At 35.0% G+C, this 23,152-nt stretch overlaps 1 protein-coding gene across 6 annotated transcripts in view; it reads left to right on the forward strand.

Moving 5' to 3' along the window:
* LOC149532657 (DNA (cytosine-5)-methyltransferase CMT3-like) overlaps positions 1-23,152 on the forward strand; it is a 323,016-nt gene that overhangs the window by 67,262 nt on the left and 232,602 nt on the right. For 4 of the 6 annotated variants that reach the window (XM_089807362.1, XM_089807358.1, XM_089807363.1 and 1 more), the window contains exons 4-5: positions 22,185-22,289; positions 22,428-22,550. In XM_089807362.1, the coding sequence (XP_089663488.1) occupies positions 22,185-22,289; positions 22,428-22,550 (228 nt within the window). The remainder of the gene's footprint in view (positions 1-22,184; positions 22,290-22,427; positions 22,551-23,152) is intronic. The other 2 variants (XM_089807359.1, XM_089807361.1) reach the window with 1 other exon arrangement.

Raw genomic sequence — 23,152 nt, forward strand, 5'->3', positions numbered from 1 at the left:
GTCAAGATAACTACACGATTAGATTTCCTAAGTTTAATTTAGCAAGATTACACCTGTATCAAGGCATAAGCGCCAGGATAAACCCAGAGTGCGGTCTTGCAAAACAATCAAGGATGATACATTTGAAATCAAAATGTTGAATAGGTCAAGCATAAATGCTTACAACACTATAGACAAACAAAGTATACCCACAAGTAGAAATCAAGAGAACATGTCCCATGCCCCCAGTCTTCTAGTCAACGACATCCTTGAAATACTATTAGGGAGGGAACGCATGGCAAAGAAATCATCATAGACAGCACACAAAATAGATAAAGATCAGCATAGCTCAATCGTTTAAGTGTTAAAGTGCGTGTGTGTAAGTCACTAAGCCATTTCTTCAAGACTTGATTCTGATAGTGAGAAATATCGTGACATCGGAGACTGTAGGTAAACCATTTGAAAAGTGTTGAAAAACACTTGATGTCAAGGTGGGGGAAGTGTTGAGAAACACTATTTTGTGAGTTGTCAAAGAAACCCTAATGCACAAGAATACCTCAATAGGCTAAGTAGCTATGCCCCCGAGATGAGGATGAGAAACAATTCCAAGCTAGGAAATGTGTAGCGAAGTGGATGATTGAGACTGATGGACATAGGTGCAAGGGTTTCAAGTAGTGTCCGTTTCCAGGTTTTCACCACTTGACAGATTTATTTATTTTTTTCAAGTTTTTTTTGTATTTTTTTATTTTTGATTTTTTTGGTGATACATCAAAGTGCCTATTGCTAGGTTTTCACTAAGATCTTTTTTTCAGGACATTTTCTGATTTTTCAGATTTTTTTCAGGATCATATATGATTTTTTTTGGAAATATTTAGAAGGTTTTAGATATCACTAGTTCTCAAGCAAGATCACATCATTTTCTCCCAATGTCTAGCAAGGTATAGGATATGATGGAGCAATGAGCTAGTGGATAAGCAAAGATGCATAAGAAAGGAATGTGAAGCAAGTGAAAGTGATCCTCAAGGACTGACTCATCAAGAGTACCCAAGCTAGGGAAAGAGGTGAAATAGTCATATGAAGCATATTTTGGATAAGCAATGGAAGTAATGAGAAAGATAGCATGTAGGATAAGCAATGAAGCCAACAAGTGAGATAGCATGAAGTGTGTAGTCCAAAAGAGTAGCCATGTCAAGAGACCTATGAGAACCATATTTCATTTATTATGATCAAGACCAAGGGGTCAACTAGATAGTATAGCAATGGGATAGAGTAATAAGAATAAAGCTCAAGATAGAGGCTATGAGTGAATGGGAGAGCACAATAGAAAATCTCATGGATAAGATAGCCAATATGCAAAGATAGCTTAACATTGTCAAGATCAAAGAGAGAAGAGGGGATAGATGGATGATGGAAGAATTACGCATGATGCCTGTTTGCCAGGTTTTCATCATGGTACTTATCCAAGGTGCCACAAGATGTAGTTTTCACCATAGGATGCATTTATTTCTCTTTACTTTTGCTACCAAGGTGTCACAAGAAGTAGTTTTTACCAAGGCACATTTTCAATTTTTTTTTTTTAATTTATTTTTTTGTAAATTTTTAGAAAGAGCTCAAGCTTTTTGAATGTAGATAGTGCTCCTATAGGAAAGATAAGTCATGATAAGACAAGACCATAGAAAGGTATGCTCAAAGATGTTGATAGGGTGATGAAAGAGAAATGGTAGTAGGAAGAATATATTGAGGATAAGAGTTCATGTATAGAAAGTAAGTGTAAGCTTTAGAGGATTTCATGAGGGTAGTTGAAATATTGTACAAGATCAACATTGAGACACACCTTGAAGGGTATTGCAATGATGGAGGAATCATGGATGAAGTAGCTTGAGGATTAGATGTATGAGGTGGTAGAAGAGATTTAAAAAAAAGTGGAGTGGAAGGCTTTGGAATATTTTTAGAAAGATTTTTGAAAGAAGATGGAATGGAAGCCTTTGGAAGCTTGAATGTCAACTTTGAAGTATTTTCAATAATCAAGTCTTTTAAAAGAGACTTGGGAATCCATATAGCTTTAGATTTTCCTTTGGATACTTCAAAGCACATTTCTTCAATAATGGGTTTAGGAACCCATATTTTCTTTGATTTAGCTTTTTTAATAGTGGACCTTTGCAGTCTCTTTTGTGCATTCTCCTTCTTAGCATTCACATGTCGATTAGATGGGACATAGTGGTCTTCATTTTTCAATGGATTCTTATGTTTATTCTCACTTCCAAAGGACTTGGGATTTGTGGATGAATAAGGATGATATGACTGGTTTAGATGTATAGATGGGTGAAAAGTCATCAAGGATGAGTGTCTTTGTTGATCTTGAGGTATTATAGGAGAGCTAGGGAATGAGCTAAGAGTGAATGTAGGAGATGGAGGAATGTAAGGCCCCAATATGGATGGAAGGTTTGAATGCTTTAGCTTAGATGGATAAGGACCAAGGATAGATTTAGAAGATGCAAAGGGATAGTGGGAAGGGATATCAACATCTTTAGAATGAGCAACATGGTCAAAGCCATCAGTAGAATCATGAGTACCTTTGATAGGAACAACATTTTTAATAGTAGCACTTGAAGCTTGAGCACAATTTTGAAGTAGATATGGAGAAGTAGAACATGAGGGGATGCTTTGAACTTGACAAGTAGCTTTGGATAGCATATGAAGAGAACTTTTCTCATAATTTTCAGTAAGCTCAAGGGAGATAATGGAAGTGGTATCTTCATCATACTTAGGAGGTGGAAAAGATATAGGATATGGAGGGGAAAAATTTTGAAAGAGATGAAAGGGTGCTTGATCTTGATCTTTCTTGACATATATAGCTTTTTCTGTTTAAGGGTCCTCTTGACATGGAGCCACTTCTAAGGACAAGAGAGAATGAAGAGTGAATGGAGTAATGCTTGGATTAGGCATAGTAGTGCATGAAGGTTGAGGATGTTTAGGATTAGTAGCATGGGAAAGGTTTTCCGCCAAGTGAAGGTTAGCCTGAGTTTCTTTTAGAGGTAGCCCTTGAGGATACACGTAGTCAATGTGGAAAGCATTAGGTTCTTTATTTGATGGAGGCATGTTGGAAATATTTGAAGTGTTGGGACATGCACGAGTGTTGGAAGAAGTGGAAGATGTAATAGAGCCGCTACTAGACATAGGTTCATTAATGTAATCTTGCTCAAGAGAAGTATCTTCACCACATGAGTCACTAGAGGTTCCAAGATCAACAATCTCATCATCAATGAGATCTTGGATTTTATGTTTCAGCTCTATACAATCAAAAGTAGCATGGTCATTAGATTGATGATAAGCACAATAAGCATCCAAGAAAGGATTTCCATAGGAGCTAGACTTAGGCAACATGATGAGCTTAGTTTCAAGAAGTGTTTGCAAAATGTCATCATAAGAATGTTCCAAGGGAGTAAAAGTTCTATTAGAAGTATGTCTAGAGTCTTTTTTTTGTTTCTCAAGTGAATGGTATGCATCCATGCCTTCATCATTAGCTTGGTCAAAGATAGGTCCATCATGAAATTTTAGCATAGGCTCAAAGGAGGTATCACTTGCTTGTTCTCTAAAGAGGTCTTTAGATCTAGAAGATGAAGACATTTGATGTCTTGAAGTAGAGCATGTAGACCTAGAAGAAGAGGATGACCTCAAAGACGGTGGTGACTTACATGCATGTAAAGACCTTAAGGAAGATTCATGTAACGATGCAATCTTCTCCTCTAACCTTTTCTCAAGTTTAGAGTTCATTTTTGTCATGCGCTTAGAGAAATGAAGGTAAGAAAGATCATTTGTCTCTTCTAGTTCTTTGTATTGTGCATATAGATCTTGAAACTCTTTAGTGACATGGAGGATATCATGATCATCTAGATTTGGTTGAAGTTTGGTAGCACAAGGTTTAGATTCCATAGTTTTAGATGCAAAGCCAAGCATAAAATAGTCTAGAAGATAACTTGATGTTGAAACTATAGGAGGTAGAGTGTTCACTTGCCAAGATAGTAGTGAGAGATTAAAGTGACTTGTCAAACAATATGTCCAAGAAAATTATGACATAAATGACTCAAGTCAATAGCTAGGCAAGATGCCCAAATAGCCAAATAGATAGAGCAAGCAGGGTGACAAGTGAACAACTTTTCCAACCGAACAGTGTAGTCAAGAAATCAAGGTAACCATTTTAGCAAAAGGATAACTAGCAAGCATGTATAGACCATGAAGACAAAAAGACCAAGAGCACTAAGACCAAAGAGCCACTTTAAGCATGTTTAAGCACTAGAGACATAGAAAATAAAAATCAAATGATGAGACTCCCCTTAGCAAGCAAAACAAGAAAAATGTTAAGACTTGATGCTTTGACTTGGTTGACAAAGTTTGACAATAATTGATAGCATAGCAAGTTTGATGTTCAAAAGCAATTTCTTTCCAAGTAAGATAGTGACACATGGAGTAGTCTTCAAACAATCAAGTAAGGGACAAAGCAACCTTGCATGATACAAGCATATCTGAGGTCTCAAAAGAAATCCCTAGAACTATCATCATGTGTCTGTTCAAAAGATTTTCACAGGTATACCACATTCGAGAACACATCAAGCAATATCTACCTAAAGGACATGGTTCATTACTCAACATCTTGGCCCACCCTTGTTACTCCTTTGCCTCACACCAAGTGGTTTCCCACAAGAGATATTGGCTTTATCATGGAAATGCCATAAGCATAACCAAGGGAACACATATGGTGAGTGTAAATCTTGGGGTGATCCGGGTAGTCCACTAGGATCAATCCTTGCACCAAGAAGTTGAGCGGCTAAAAAGGGTAGTTACTAACTTAGGGTTTTTAGATCAGGCTTCCGTTCATAGTGTTCCTCTTTCTCCCAATTACAGGACACCTCACCTTGCAATGAGTAACCGATCTCGCGATCACAAGAGTACCTTAAGCATTCTTGCCTAGTGATCTCCCTATGGTCGAAATCTCATAAGCGATCACACTAGGCGAAGAAAAACACTACGTCTACCAAAGTTTTATGTCCTTGGTAGCTTTGAGTTTATAGTGGGTTGGAAGAGCCAGGTAATCGGCTTGTCCCCACTTGGGTCGTTCCTCTCAGGTTGTCCGAGAGCAGGCCCTCTAAAGGATTCTAAACTACACAGAGTGGATCAATTTTTGGAAGTCAAGATTTCTGATTCACCACAAGGGTGAAGAGCATATTCTCTTATTTCAATCATTTTCTCCCAAACACACTAAGAAGATTCAGTTGCTTCTTACTCTTGAAACCAAATGGTAAGTCAAGATTTCTGATTCACCACAAGGGTGAAGAGCATACTCTCCTATCACCAAAAGATCTCAATTGTAAGTTTTAATGTGTCTAAAAACAAATAACTAGTATGTGCCGCACATGTAAAAAGTAAAGACCAAGAAAAATTGGGTTTTTATGCATTGGGCAGCCCTGCAAACAATCATTAGTAGCCCTTGTGCATTTGAAGCTTTGACATGCGTTCTTTTTATGCAATGTTTCAATTTTTTTCACAAGGATGGCAACCTACAATCACAACTTGTTAGCACCACAAGTTAGTGTGCAATAATATAAAATAATGCAATAAAAAGTGGTTAGTTGCCTCAAATATTCAAGTTATCTTCCAATTAAGTGTATGCAAAGAAAGGGCAAACTAATCACAAATGCTCTCATTTTTACTCTTTGCTTTTGATCTAGTCAACAAGATTAGACTTTTTTGCTATTATTTTGGATCCAAAAATAGAAATGAAAAGAAGATACCCCTGCTAAAAATCAAAGAGCTTTTCAAAAATGCAAGAAATTCAAAAAAATCTCTTTATTTGTGCCCTAGAGATCGATTTTGTCAAAACAGGACAAATTTATCAAATCGAATTTTTGATCCCTAATATGACCTCAAAAGTCAAAACACAAAGATAATACCCCTCTTAGAATTCAAAAATCTTTCTGAAAATATTAGTTTTTTTGAAAAATGCGCTGATTTGCGATCAGAAATGACTTTTTATGAAAAACAAAGAAAAAATCATAACTCTCGCAAATCATGTCAAAATGCTTTGAAAATCGGACAGATACATTTTAAACATATACCCAACACGCAAAAAAAATTTCAAAACCAAAATCCAAGCGGTTTAAAAGATATGATCAAATTTTTAAACCAACTAGATTTTTGGCTTTCAAACCAATCTACTTATGGGTTGGCCTTAAAACCAAAGTGATAATTCTACAAAAGTATTTGATTAGATCCAATATGCTGCTGTAAAAAATCAGAGATAAGAAATGAAAGCAAATGGAGCTAGAAAATTGATTCAAGCCCCACGATGGGCGCCAAAAATGTACACTCAAAAGTGTCACACTCTAAACCATTCTATCCAAACGATTCCATGAGTTCGGAATGCTAGGATGCCGGCTTAGAGCTCCCTATCCATGGAGTGCAAGAGAGTGTATTTCAAGTTCAAGGGCTCTCAGATGAGCCTTAGAGATACTCTTCTTGCTAGTAAACCATGCAATGGGAGGTTCCAAAGACAAGATGCAAGAATGCAAATGTCCCAAGGAGTTCCTCAAGAATGCAATGCAAATGAAAATTAAGCTAGAATGAGATGCAAAGTGGAGCTATGCTAAAACATGTATGAGAGTGTTACAATACTATTATTAAGTTATGTGAGATTAAGCTACATGTAAAAATAAAAGCTAAGCTAAGCTAGAATGCCATGATGCCATGGATGAGAGAATGTAGACAAGAAATAGAAGTTCTCCACAAAGCTCCAAAGAAACCTGTTAGAAAACCTGCAGCATAACAATATTCAAAATGAGGATGGATTGAGGGGGAAAGCTCTCTCCCTTTTAAAGATGTATGGACGGTAGAGATCAAGATGAAGATGGTGGATGATCAACGGTGAAATTCAAAGAGAGGAGTGATCCATGTGCACACACAAGTCAACCAATAGAATATAAGTTGACTTGTCATATAAGACAAAAGTCACAAAGCCTTTTCTTTTAATTGCAAAATAGAAAAAGGACTTTATGTGTGCACTTTAAGTGGGTTAGAAGAATGGGGTCTTTAATTTAATTAAAAGGGGACATGTTCTTTTAATCAAATAATGAACTTAGGATAGCATAGTCAAACTATAGGTTATAATCAAATAAATTGATTATTAGCAATTTGGCTTAGGTAAAGGATTAAATTAATTTAGCCAAAATGTTGAATAGGGGGCTAATAGTCTAGATAACCATTTTTAGGTGATTACAAGTGGATTGATTGGTGATTGATGATTGACATAGCATTGTGGGGGCTCTAGTGAAGTGCAATGGCCACAATCACATCATTCCATATTTTTGGCCACAATTAGTTTTTGGTAAACGATGCGGCTTCATAAAACTCTTTAAAGGCCATGTATCTAGGGTGGGTTTTTTTTTTTTTTTTGGAGGGATGATATGTTACATTCCATATTTAATTTAAATTTAAAATGTTCTATATAACCATTGAGATTTCATGTGAACTGGAAATGGTTGGTTAAATTGGTTGTTCATTAGTTTTTTTCCATGTAAATTGGAAATTGTTGGTTAAGATTGTTATTTGTTATGGTTATATTAACAACATTAGAATGTATTGGAAGTGTACTATTGCCATGTTATTTCTTGATAAAGATGGAATAGGGCATGAGCCCCAAATGACCACTGAGTTTGTCAGGTATTAGTCGAAACAACTTTGGGCAGGGAAAAACAAACTATGACAGACTAAATAATTTCAAGTGTCCACTATGAGATGACTAGGTCATCTAGTTTAAAAAGTTACATATATACATGAACAATAAATGAAATAAAAAACTTGTTACCTTTAATTTGGAATATGAATGTTATGCATTATCTGATGTTGGATTGTATTTCTCTATATGAGTAATACCTATAGTATTTATGCATATGATATATACATATGTATATATACTTACATTTCTAATATAACGTGTATATATACATACGTATACATACATATATATACATACACACATATATCAATTTTAGACAAACAATATGTACAAGTATACACAAAAATTATAGGTATTATAATAATATGGGTGAAATCAATTTTCCATATCAATTTAGTTCTTTAGATTCAAGAAAGTCCATCGGTCTTTTACAAATTCTTTTATTTTTCTTCATAATTACATGTCCATCGACCAAGATTGTAACCTATGGGTGCATGACTCCGCCACCCTATTTCATCATGCAAAAATGTAACTCCATGCTACTCTTTCTCCCTCTATGTTGCTGATCATTATTGTAACAAACAAATTTTCATAACCAATTTAAAATTCCTAATAATCTGATTTAATAAGTAACTGATTGCATTTCACATGACAATGACTTCTACTAACTGATTATAACTATGACAAAAGTAACTGTTCCTAATCTACCTGTATTTCATATTCAGTTGATATAATGAGATCAAAAGGAAATATATATAAACATTGCTAACAATTTAACCATTTCTAACTAATAACATATTCAGCTGAAAATAAAGTAACCTTAATTGACTTATATCAACTGAAATAATTATTCAACGTAAATGTCAATATTTACTCTATCTAGAAAGCTAAATTGTCTAATTGTTCTTCTAAGGGTTAAAAGTAAAAGTGTAAAAGAAACATACAGTAATAATGGAAGAATCCCTTTATCTTGTTGTTCAAGTTTTAGCATTGGTGAGAGGAGAAGCATTCACATAGGTTTAACCTTCTAACCTAAGAACATGCTTATCCTCACACGTCCTAACTTATTAAAACGGCCTTCCCTACCTCGAGATCGGGCTTGGGATGTTCTTCAGTCCAACCATCCGACCTACCGGGTGGTTTGAGTGCCCAATCAATTATAACTATATCATTGATGTTTGCGGACAAACATGTGATCTTAAGATTGGCACATATGCCTAAAACTACGTTGGCCAAGGATTTTAGTTGGGTTCATTAACCCGATCTCCACCACTCGACTTGACAATAGATTCCGTTATCGAGACATGCATGAGCTATTAATTATTCATTATTCAAACCTAATTTCATTATTGATTCTTGTTGGTTATTTCCACCTCCTCACTGTCCTATGGCTTCTATGCCTAGGTGAATCCTAGGTGTTTGAAAGATTATGATCATCTTGTTATTATATACACCTCTTCACCATTCCATGGCTTCTTTGCCGGTGAATTCTTTGGTGTTCGTAAGATTATGAGCATTCTGATTTTATTGATACACCTTTTCACCATTTCATGGCTTCTTGTCGATGAATTCCTTGGTGTTCTAAATCCATGAGTATTCTATTCATTGTTTTGAAGATTATGAAAGCATGTTTATTGTTACTGATTTCAATATTCATTACAGCTGCAATTCGATTTCAGAAAGATGTTACGAATTTACAGAGATAAAATCTCAATGATTCAAAGAATTTGCATAAGACCATCTACAAGGTATAGGTATGCTGGATGCATTCGGTTTGCTACCTAATGAAGGTAGACTTATGATATTCAATTACATGAAATGTTTCATTCACAGTCCTATTAATATATGAGCGGTTGTAGTCAGACCTCTACTCCAGTAAGGAAAGAATAAATCGATTACATATGTTTACAATTCATACACCTAGCATTGTAAAAGATGACTGCAGGCGGTCTTATATTCACGGAAGAAGGAATAAATTGGGAATGCAAAGGAAATAAATCATGACTTATATTTTGCTTGATGTCATTTGGGATGTGGCTTCTCCCTTCCTTGGCCAGTGCTCCTGTAGGGCAATTCTTTTCAGCACTAGCTTGGTCTGTTGATGGAATAAGGAATGGATTTGTGTATTAACGACTGAACAAATAGAACTTAAATGGCTCAGTTGGGAATGAGTTTTACGTCTTAGAAAGATTAATATGGCTTAGAGGAGAAATGTATCAGACAAGGAGGGAATGAATTACTTAGTCGACTCACGACTCTCTTAAAGACTTAGCCGAGACTCCTCGGCTTCTATCAGTTTCCAAGATGAACATTCGAATTCAAACATTAATTCAATTTGAAAAGAAGAGAAATAAAGAGGGAAAAGAAATAAGGAGAAGTCGAAGAGTTATAAACTTTATTTTATTATTATAATACGTTCTTATGTATATTCACATAAGTATATTGATGAGGTGACATCATTAGATTATATTATTATAATTTATTGGTGCCATTTCATTTTTATATTTATGTGTTCATATGTAAGTGTTTATTATAATGATAAGATAGAAAAATGTAATAATTAATCTCTAAAGGTATGCATTATATTTTAATTTAGATTATTTTATGTTTTTATTATTTTGCTTCCTTAATAGCTCATGCGGTCCCATAATGTAACCTATAGACAAGTCTTCGTATCCTTTCCAAGGAAGTTTTAGGTCATACTTGTTGATCCGGATGACTGAACCAAACGAACATCATATTCCGATGATCCTATTTGGCAATGCTTCCCCTCTCTTCAATCTTTTGCAATCACCCATGTAAAACATTCTCGCCAAAACATTAATTCCATAGTATATTCAAAACAAAATATATTGATCATTAATTCAAATCAAACAACTGCTAATCATCTAATAACAATTATAGGTTACCGGCCATTTCATCAACATATATAAGTAACTAACTCATTTCACATGATCAGGAAAAAAAATAATTTGTTAACTATTTATACAATGTTTATAAATAACTAACTTGTTTCACATGATCAGGAAAAGAAATAATTCATTAGACCAATAGTTATGATAAGATTAAAAATTAGGGCAAAATTTGGGATGTAACATACCCTCCCCCTTAGATTTTTCATCATCCTCGATGAACATAACAACAAAACTTAAACAAACTTAATCAATTTATACAGAAAGAAAAGAAATGTTCAGTTTCCAGTTCCAAAGAAAAGATGGGGTATTTTTGAAAAATTTCATGATAATCCTCTCAAGTGGCATTATCCTTAGCATACTTGTCCCACTGGACCTTGCACTGAGTCACCTCCTGATTTTGTAAGCATAGCGTACGCACCTTGAGTATTCTGAGCGGTCTTACCTCTACCACCCTTGCTTCTTACACTTGCAATAGTTTTCAATTGATCATATGATCATGGTGGGTACTGTACTTTTTAAGATATGACACATGGAAGACGTCATGCATCCTGGCAAGAGCTAGTGGTAAAGCAATTTTGTAAGCTACTGGGTTCACAACTTCCTGTACTTCAAAGGGTCTCACATATCTTGGGGCTAATTTAGCATTTTGTACCAAACTTGATGGTACTCTTCTGAGGTTTAACTCTTAATAATATCTTTTCCCCTACTGAGAATTCTCTAGGCATTCTTTTGGCATCAACATAACTTTTCTGTCTGTCATTAGCTTCCTTTAATCTTTGACGAATTTGGATTATCTATTCTTCCATTTCTTGAAGCATTTTAGGTCCAACAATGATTCTATCTTCCAACTGATTCCAACTCATCGAAGTTCTACATTTATGACCATACGAGGCCTCAAAGGGAGCCATTCTAATGGTGGACTGATAGGAGTTGCTATATGCAAATTCTACCAAGGGCAAGTATGTTTCCCACTGATATTGTCGATCCATAGAGTATATTGGGAGAGGTTGGGAAAAATAGCTACTAGACAAACGAAGGAACACACCCTCTATCCAAGCATTGTGAGTGAATAAGAAGGAAATTCCATCAATAATCATGTACACGAGAAAAAACAAGGCACAAAGACTGCGACATACAATTTGGCATTGATGGATAGCATCCAGAACAAGTATCAAAGATAGATGATTTCACACTCTTGGCAAGACGACAAAGTGACTTACCCATCTTCAATTAGTGTGGATAAGAAAGTACGATGAGTACCAAACAATATATATGCAGCGACACAAATTACTCTGTATTTAGGAGGATAGACGCAAAGCAGACTCTCATACTAGATGTGAATACATCCATTCCTAAGGGAGGAATAAGGAGAAGCTACAATGTGGAGTATGGAGATGTAAGAATCAAACAAGGAAAGAGGATTTTAATGAGATAAAATAAACCCTCAACTATGGTGAAGACAATCGAACTTACTAATGTGCATATAGATATAGACAAGCAACGAGCTGAGGTATCGTAGCATATATAAGGAACAAAAGATATGTGCAAATAAGACCAATCCAATGCAAGAACATAGTATAGAAACAAACAAAGACATCCTCTTATCAATTCATAGAAGCATCGTCTAGTTAGAGATGTACATAAAGGAACGATAGAAGGAATGATAACCTTAGAAACGAACCAACAATGCGGACAGGAAGAAGTTGGGTGCATGGAAGGATATACGGATAAGAAGAAAGACAACTCTAACATTCGAAGGAAGTTAAAGCAAAGGTGAGCATACAAAATCAATGACTAGGTAAAATAAAGAAACATAGAGATTACTCTCAGCTAGTAACAATATCATAAGAGATGAAACACAAGGATTGAAATAGTAAATATCCCACGTTTATAAGGGGCATTGAATAAACAAGGAAGGGTGATCAGAAATAAAGCCATCAAGCTTAACAGGGGGATGACCATTAAGTTCTAGAAATTATTACGATACAAGACATGATGTTTAAGTCAGAATAATATCATAGAGGATTGGGTGTGAATTCTGAAACCACTAGAGGTATATGATGCTTACTTTCATGTTGAATGATTGTGTAGTAGAAAAAATCAGAACGAGATAGGAATTTTATGGTTCTTATAGAGACCAAGTTAATTTTGGTAGAGGGCATCCATTATGGATGTCGAGTTTCTCTCAAGAGAGCTCAGAGACTAGAGGGCATTCTTAATTGGATGTTAGGATTCCAAACTAGAACCTAGAGAGAGATTTGTAGAGAATCTCTTAGAGACAATATATTGTAGTGGTCAAACATATGCATATGTCAGAGATAAGAGACTTGGTAGAGGTGGGATCCTACCAAGTAATGTTTCCAGAGATCCCAAAGAGGCCCAAGGAGGATGCTCTTTTAATGATAATCATTTAATCGAGACATAGCTCTCATTAGAGGGTTAGGTGGTTTGAGAAAGATCTCTTCTGAGGGATTAGGTAGGGTAGTTTAGGTAGAATTTTAGATTAATATTTATTAATTTAATGTTTCTAATATGTTTTTCATGCAATTTTCGATATTGGACTAACCAGATGTTGCAAGGTATAGCATTCGATCCTAATCCAGAAAAGGGGACATTACATAGTTGGATGGAGATTCTATTGGGTGATACCCACAATCTAGCTGGCTATGTAGTTGACAATTCTAACACCAGGATGCTTAGGTGGTAGGATGAGATGGTGTACACATGCCTTATCCCATGTAGGGTTGGGCTATTCTTAGTAGATTATGAATGGAGATTGCACTAGGTTCATGGTTGGGAGGTTAACCCTCTGTCAATGCTTTTCCTCTCCTCCAAATGCCAAGACTTGCATAGAGAAGATCAGTTCCTAATTTTGACACGGTGTGATATAAAACTTGGTAGCATTCTGTTATTTCCTTCAGTAGCATCTTATTTTAGTTCAATTATGTACATATCATATGCAATTCTTGTTTTTATATGAAATGGTAGTTTGTATTTGCTGTTAGATTTATTTTTACTTATGATGTGTAATATAAGTAGTTAAATTATTCTCATCATTCTTTCTAGCTAGTTGAAACTTTCAATTTGTAGTTGAGATCTTCTCTTGGAGTTATAGTTAATTAATTAGTTTATGTTGGGTAGCTAGCTTATTTCTATTCAATAAAAGAAAGGTTATATTAATGTTTTTACTCTCTAGAAAATTGGGTTGTTATATAATGTCTCTATGTTTCTCCATGAATCAACTACGTCATGTTATGTGTCCTCATGTCTATAAGAATGAAACTTTACCTACTGAAGGAACAAGGATGCAATGACCCTCATGATATCCACCATATGAGATAAATATATGCAATATGTTGTAAGTTTTGAGGGGATGGTATCAACCATTGATACTCCTTTTAAGGTATCTGTTAATATTTGGTAGCTTCAGTTTGATAAACTCATTAGACCAATCTGAAGATATATATATATATACATATATATTTGTGTGTAGTTAAATAATTAACAATTATATTTATTAAATATTAATGAATAGATATATCCCATGAAGGGACATGTCTATCCATATCTCATCCACAATATAAAGAAAGATAGTTACACTTGGAACACACATACCAAAAACATTATGGTAGTGCTATTATGTTTGCAACAATCCTAAAAAACAACATGGTATGAAAGCCAAGTAAATGTACAAACATTCCATCATTCATCTTTTATGTTATGGATAATTATGGCAACTGGATCAAAAGAATTCATACAACAATGAATTCATTCTTGGTGTACATACTCTTCTAGAGACTAGTTGACTTGTACAGATACAATCAAGCAACATAGAGAAGACATCTTGATCGAAGCTTCACCATCATAACAAACAGATGCAATCTGTTTTTTGATTGACCAATCTATATCTATGAGAAAAAGGTTGAAGCTTCCAAGGAATGGAGAAATATAAGCAGTTAGAGAAACCTTTTCTTGAGATCCGTTGGAGATTCGCATAACAAACTAGGGGAGTCCTAGATATTGTATTACACAAAAAGGAAAAAAAACTTTGCTTGCAAAGAAATCTTTATCTATGATTGTGTTGAAGGCAATGAGAAATACAATTAGTATGGTAGTTGTAGAGATGATTAAGAGAAGGATTCTATATCTTCACTAGAACATGGAACTTGACACATCATCTCCACATTATCCACAATCATTTTATTAGGCTAAGTCTTCTATTGAATATGAGGGACAACATTTTCAAATTGTGCCAAGCATATGTGATGATTATCAGCATAGTGATTTGAACAATATCTGTGATGATTGTCTCCCTCCTTGAAGTCAAAGACATTGTAGGTGAAGATCTAATGAAAATGGTTCTCTTGAGGGCTGTAGTCAAGGTACTATTGTTAGAGAGGCTGTTTTAGAAAGATTGGAAGTGATATATACTTAGCTGGATAACGATGACCATAATGGAGGATCGCAAGCGATAGGTTGACAATGTTGAGTTTGAAGAGAGTATTAACCCAACTTCCATGACTAGTATATGTGGGTACTTTGAGGGAATTAATAACCTCCACATAAGTGAGATAATAGAAAGGAGATTTAATTGGCTAACATGGAAATTATAACCACCGTTAATTCAACAAAAGTGTATTGGCTACGAACAATAGTGACACTCCACATGGAAATAAGATCAAACATTTTTTGTTGCGTACATACATTGATGGTCCTAGCGAATGAAATAGACCATTGAATGCTGATTTGGGTAATAAACAATCATCCCTTCAAATATGTAATGAGTTACCGTGTATAAAGTAATTGATAGTAGGCACATGGAACAGGCTGTAAGGTAGGGATTAGTTGGACCTCACAAGCAAGAGAGAGCCTGGAATACACCCAACTAGCAGACAAATTCTACACAACTAACAAGCAGATAGAGAAGAAAATCTAACATGGATAGAGGTATTGACTGATAGCAAGTAAAGTGGACCAAACACAAAAAGTAAAAGGTATGCTTTACATACATACATATACATATACATATACATATACATATACAAACACACACACACACACACACACACACACACACACACACATATTGGGCAGCCCCTTTTTTCCATAACCGGGCAAAGCCCCTACTATTCTAAGGGCCTAGCATAAGTGAGAAGGGCAAAGGAGTCATCCGAGGTAGGGTTTTGGCCATTGGCAGAGACTCTATTCAAGAAGTAGGTCCATATATATATATATAGATATATGTATATAGGGCGGCCCCTTTTTTCCATAACTAGGTCAAGCCCCTACTATTCTAAGGGCCTAGCATAAGTGCCAAGGACAAAGGAGTTGTCAAAGGTAGGGGTTTGGCTTTTGGTAGAGATCCTATTCAAGGAGTAGGTCCATATATATATATATATATATATATATATATATATATATATATATATATATATATATATATCTAAAGGCAAGTATAAGAACATTGTAAATTTCTCAAAGCTTATTTAAGAAATGATTAATATTTTATGAGATCATTATATAAGAAGGGTGAAAGAAATTCAGTGTTATATGTGCTGACAAGGACAATCAAGGATGGTGGTGTACAAATAAGTATTTATTTCTTGAGTATTACAATTATCTATTCATTACATTCTTTTTCTTATTTGTATGTACTATAAGAGCTTTTTGGCTTGATCTTTTCCTTTGAGAATGTTCTTGCAGGAAAAGGAGGATTAATATCAGTTCTAGAGGAAGTCTGACACTTCTTCAAAGATAAAAGAGCTTAGAAGATTGATGATTCAGAGGGACTCTAACACATCCATCTAAAGGAGTGGATAAAGGATATGTTTTAGTTGATCTTGATTATATTAGAATTAGAGGGAGTTTTGACTTTATGTAAACTTTTGGTATCATGCGTATGATTGTATGATTTAATGGGCCTACCACCTATGTACATGGTGAGGAAGTGATGACTTCCTAATGATCATCACTTGTATTTGCAGAAGTTATGCGTGTGATTGCATGATTTAATGGGCCTGCCCCTTGTGTACATGGTGAGGAAGTGATGACTTCCAAATGATCATCACTTGTATTTGCAGAAGCTTTTGAAAGGTGGTGATCTTACAATAACTTAATTTTCTATTATAATGGATATCTTACGATGTCTCTGCAGATCATGATAGATTATATTTTGCATGGTAAACATTTATTTGGTGTGCATTATGAGAATGCTTATGCACATACCTTATAAACATTTTTGAGAAAATGGTGAACATTATGCGACTTGATGTTCTGGAGGACATTACTCATAGTTTTTGGTGAATATCTTGCATTTTGACATTCTAGTGGCCTTTACTTAAGAGTATTTGGTGAATATCATGTGTTGATATTTTGGAAGACCAATACTCATGATATTAGATGTGATATCAAATCTTATTTGAGTACTTGGTATCATGTGTTGGTATTCTGGAAGACCAATACTCATGATTTCAAATGTGATATCAAAATGTTACTTAGAGTATTTGATGAATATTTGTTGGAAATATAAGAGTAATTGAGAGGGGATGGGTAAATCAGTTACCACAAAAATAAATCCCAGATCTCTTAGATGTCAATACAAAGCATAAACTCTGCTGAAACTACTGTTACTCAGTTAACACTTAGGCACTTGGTTAACACTAACAATATGCTGTAACTTGGCAAGCACTATAATATCAAGTGTTACTTGGCGAATACTGAACATGCAGATCTTAAAATATTAACTATGATTAACCTTAATTAACTTAGTTGCATACATATAAAAGAAATAGCATGAACACAAGTGACACCAAGATTTAACATGAAAACCCAATTTGGGAAAAAACACCAATTGCAACTAGTTATTGTTTTTCACTCTTCTAAAGTGAGCTCTATTAAGAGACAACCTTGTTAAAGGTTACAAAACACATTGTTAGATGTGACCCTATTAGAGGATTTAATCACCCTGTTAGGAGTGGCCTTGTTAGAGGTCTTTAAACACTTCAATCTAGAAATGCCACCTTGTTAGAGGATTTGACAAATAGTTGTTAGCCTAATCCTGTTAAGAGATTTGATACACTACTACAATGATTAGAAAGTAATAATGAAATGACTTGATTGCTGATGCAACTGTATGTTGATTTCAGATCTCAAATCTGGCTTGAATACTTGATCCTTCCTGATCAGATTAATCTTTGCCGCCCAACAAGGATATTCTTCTTATCCTTCCAATTCACTTCCTCTAAGCATCTTCTTATCTTCCACACTCTCACACATTCAATCCTTAGCTTGACCTTATACTTATATCATATACATTGTCAGGTTGGCTTGAATATAACTTATAATAATTAATATTCATCTCCTCTATTGGCTAGAACCAACAAACAAATCCATTAAACTTAATATGCCAAAATAATAAAATCCTTTGTTAGCCAACCCTACTTGGTAGAACTAACACTAAAATGATTTTCCTGTGTTAACCAAGTGAACTCGGTTAACATTGCATCTTCGCAGACTTCCTTTGATAACCGAGTCAGCTCAGTTAACACTAGTTCAATCCAACTTTCCTTTGTTAACCTAGCGAGCTCGGTTAACACTCAACTTTTGCGAACTTCTCTTCGATGCTTGAGAGAACTAGGTAGACACTGTCATCTGAACTTGGCAAACACTAGAATGCTCGACTGACATAGGAAATTGTGTTCATCGCTCGAGTGAGCTTGGCATACACTAACTGGTAAAGATATGACATTTTGTGTAATATCAAAGACAATATACAATTGATCAATTGTTTTCAACAATCTCCCTGTTTGCCATTGATGGCAACACATGTCATAATACAATGAAATTTTATTGCAAAATAAAAGTAAGGATAATGTCCTTAGTTTCATTCTGCTTCTCATCCATGAGAATTCCCTCTATCAGTGTGAACTCCCTCTAACTTTGGTTTCTCCCTCTGACTTAAGTAAACTCTGTCTTTAACATCTTCTTCTGATAGTAAACTCTACATCTTCAAACAAAATTTCTGTGATATGCAAACTCTCTCTCTTTAAAAAATTTCTATGATATGACAGCCAAATTCTTCCTCTTTGAAATCTCATGCCAAAGACAATATTCAGTGAATATCAATGTACCTGATGTATAGATTCATATGCAATCTGCCCTTTCATTACTGCATTAACTTGATTGATCTTTAACATGCTTTGATTGATGTATCACTAAATCCTATTTAGTGAGCTTCAGATTGGGGAATAACCCCTAAGTTACCTCTTAGATACAAGAATGCATCGTTAGGTAATGGCTTGGTGAATATGTCTACAATTTGTTCTTTAGTATTCACATATTCAAATCTCACCTCTTTGTCTTGCACCAATTCTCTCAGAAAATGATATTTTATTGCAATGTGCTTGGTCTTGGTATGCATCATAGGATTCTTTGATATATTAATTGCACTTGTGCAATCATAGAAGATAACCACTAGATCCTTGATTTCTACTTTCATACCTGCCAATAGATGCTTGAACCAAACAACATTGGAACAATTAACTATTGCTGCAACATACCCTGCCTTAGCTGTAGACTGAGAAATACAATTTTGCTTCTTACTTGTCCAAGACACTAGTCTCTTACCAAAAAAGAACGCTCCACCACTGGTGCTCTTCCTGTCATCAACACTTCCTGTCCAATATGCATCAGTGAAGGCTTTCAAATCCAAATTGCCTCCTTTCTTGTACTATAATCCATAGTCTTCAGTACCCTTCAGATACCTCATGATTCTCTTTATTGCCATCATATGACTTTCTTCAGGATTAGTTGGAAATCTTGCCACCATACCAACTGCAAGAGCAATATCAGGCCTAGTATGTGTTGAATTCAATTTTGTACCACACTATAACATATAGCAATTGAATACCTAATATGGTATATCAGACACTCAATCCCTCTCTTGAAAAGTAAATACTTATGAAGACATGAGAATAACTCCAATGTTCCTTACACCTGTGGATACTAACTCAGTTATATTTATGTGATTTGTTGGTTAATCATGTAGGCAGCCTTACGTTGTTTATTCAAGGATAACTTGGACTTTTGGTGTGATGGTGATGATGTTTGGGTTTGGTAAAGTATATGAGCACTAAATGATGTTGACGGTGATGATGATGGAGGGTGCGTCTGCCAATAATGCTTCTCCTAACTTCTTTCTTCAAAACTCCAACTACTAAACTACTTGCTGCTCTACACTTACTCCTATGAATGGAAAGATTAGCAAATGGACAGGGATCGAATTTGATGAAAGCTTATCGGCGGCTCTACCTCCATAGATGCAATGATTCAAGGGAAAAAGACTAGTTTACCATGGAAGGCTTCCTAACAAGCCACTAGGATGCTAGTGGCCTAGTTTATAGATCCCTATCAAACATCCACTAATATCACCATGTAACTAACCATCTACTCTTACTCTTACTTAACAAACTTTCTTGAAATAAAATCTACTTTAACAACTTCAATGAAATCTAACTCAACTATTGGAAGTAGAAACCATGTAATAACACGAAGTCTTCTTAATCACCATGCAAGTCACAACAATGATAAAGAAGCAATTTTGGTATTATCTTAAGCAACAATTTTCTTCATCCCTTTACAAATGAGAGTAGATGGCCTTATATAGGGGCCAAAATTACAATCAACGGTAGAGATTAAGAGGCAAAATCAACGATCCACATTAGATCCTAGAAACTTTAATTAGGGTTGCCACCCCATCGGCCAATGAGAAGACGCCACCTCATCAATGGACCAATGAAAAAACAAAAAGTGGCAACCAATGAGAAGGCACCAAAATGGTAGCCAATCAGAATCAGACACCTACCCTACTCAAAAGAAAGGAGAAATTGCCACTTGGGCTTACATCAAATGATCTTCTAATATAATTCTACCCTTTTCTTTCATCTTTTTAGCCAAGGCAATGAACTTGGCTAGCCTTTTGTTGATTTCCTTCACGGGAGGGCAAAGCGCGTGCTTCATCTTGAGCTCAGCTAAATTCATCATGTTGCTCGTTGCTTGTAGTGCCTTCTCATATTCTTTCGCATATCTGATAAAGACATTGAGGGAGGCAAAGGTGCCTAAATGTTTCTTCTTGATGGCAACCTTCCCCAACTCATCCAATCTTGATCCAAATTCTGTCTCATTAACGTCCTCCTCTTTGATATCTTCAAAATCAAGTGCAACCCCAATGTCACTCATCATGGTTGAAATGGAACTGTCAATGCCTAGGCTGTGTTGTGCAATCTTATTCTGTATTTCTTCAAGTATCCTCAATTCGATAGTCATGGCAACAAACCAAGACTCTACCGTACTCATTCCTCCTTCGTCTACCAACTTGGCCCTCTCCAAATATCTCTTTGGTAGCACAATAAATGCCTGTAGCCTGGGAATGGCTAAGTCCTTGACTGGAAGGAAATCCTTCCACTCCCCTTCAAATGTTTTGAGTTCGTCTCTAATAGCCACCAATACTTGAACATCAAGATAAAGGAAAGCAAGAAATTTTGCCCATTTTGGATTGTATCGTGGATCCAATCCTTGACTTCGAGCAACTGAGCCGATATCTTTTCTATGTTGCTCCAGCCATCACTGCCTAGTGCAACTGTTGGATAGGCTGGCAATCTCTCCAGTACTTGTTTTCGGCCTCCAACTTTACAATCTATTACAAATGCAGAATATTATATTTCACTTTTCTAAATTTCAGCTATAAGTTATTTTAATAGCTGTCCTCAAAAAACTGGGAAAAGGATTGGAATCCCCAAAACCATGCTCCCATGTTCCCATATCTTTCCCTTGAAACTCAGTGTTCTTATGTAAGACTTCTCTATTTTGCCGTTTTCAGAACCGAGTAAACTGGATATTTTACATTCATCAATGAATTGGAATGAGATATTCATAATTTCTGTTAATGTCAAAACATGTGTAGAAATTTCATTCTACTATCATGAGTATGGAATTGGTGACCTGTTTGATACATTTATATTTTTCCTAAGATTGGACCCTACAAAATTAGATGATTCTTTCCTTCAAGTCTTTCAATTGGCATTATGCAACAGTTAATTAAATTCGTGGAACATGTAGTTTTTTATTCAGCCATTTCAACCTGCAAGCATATTTGGAATTTCATTTTAGACATTCTAGATTGTAATGTTTTTTTCACTGGTCATTAATATTTTCCGTTACTTTTAAATTGCTTTTGCATATGGGACATGTGGTGTGATTCTTTCACTATTGGAAATAAAATGAATGATTATCTTGGTTCTCTAAGGATGGGTTGCATCTAACTGTTTGGAATAATGATTTATATCATTGAATACTTGATTGTGTTGGTATGTGTAAAGAACTTCCATACAAGAGAACTTTTTTTGTAGTTTGGATGATTTAGATTATTTTTTGTAACCTTTTCCTTTTTTCTTTTGACTTCGGATTCAACTAGTAAATTTGTCTTTACAAAAAGTTCATATTTTTGTTGATCCTATTTCTTACTATTAAAATTGTAAATTATTTTATTGTGTGTTTTGTTGTAGTCTGACAGTGGGCCTGATTATATTGGGAAAATTATCGAGTTATTTGAAACGAACGATCAACAATGTTGGTTTTCTTCTCAGTGGTTTTATTATCTTAATGATACGGTAATTTATTTCACTACATTTCAATTTTTTTACAGCTGAGATTTAATGAAGATTCTGGTTTTGTAGAGATTTTTCTTCATCTAGTATATAGAGAAAAGCTATGTTGTTAATCAGATTGTGAAATAATTTCTGATCAAGGCTATTGGGAAACAAGAAGCAAAAGGTCATGACAGGAGACGTGTTTTCTTGTCAACAATGAAGGATGATAACTTGTTGGAGTGCATCAATCGCAAGTTAAAGGTGATCCATGTACCTGCCTTGGTAAGCCATTCTCATAATTGGATTAACATTCTTTGTAGATGTTCTAGTAAATAACATATATTTCAGAAAGAACTTGACATGTAAATAATTTAGTGACATCTATTGTCATTTTCAAGTTTTTAATGGTTATTTCTATCATTAAATTCTCTCTTCTACAAATGGCTTTGCTATTTTTCCAAATCCAACATCTGCATGTAGTTTGGATAGGTACTTTGAGTTTTTTTTATACAAGTTTATATTTTGTTACATTAAGTGAACAAGCTCAAGCTATATGCACAGAAGTAGCTCATCCGATGTGTAAATTTCATAAGTAAAACCATTGCAGGTATGTCAAAAATTCTTTAATTTTGCACAGTATAGAAAGATCTTCCTATTCACCATAATATTCCTTCAAAAGCATTAATGTGAGCTATGATCTAACCTCCTACTAGTAACTGGTACTCTAATGCTTTGGGGACTATACAAAACTGAAGATTTCAAATCTAACCTCACTGTTCCTTGAGCCAACTGAAAATTAATTGTCACAAAAGAGAATGCTACTCACATTTACTAGTCATAATAAATGACAACATGTAGTATAACTACCCTACAGAAGACCTGCA

This window comes from Cupressus sempervirens, chromosome 10 (genome assembly GCF_028749045.1).
Source record: "Cupressus sempervirens isolate cs-2001-9-10 chromosome 10, ASM2874904v1, whole genome shotgun sequence".
NCBI lineage: Eukaryota > Viridiplantae > Streptophyta > Pinopsida > Cupressales > Cupressaceae > Cupressus > Cupressus sempervirens.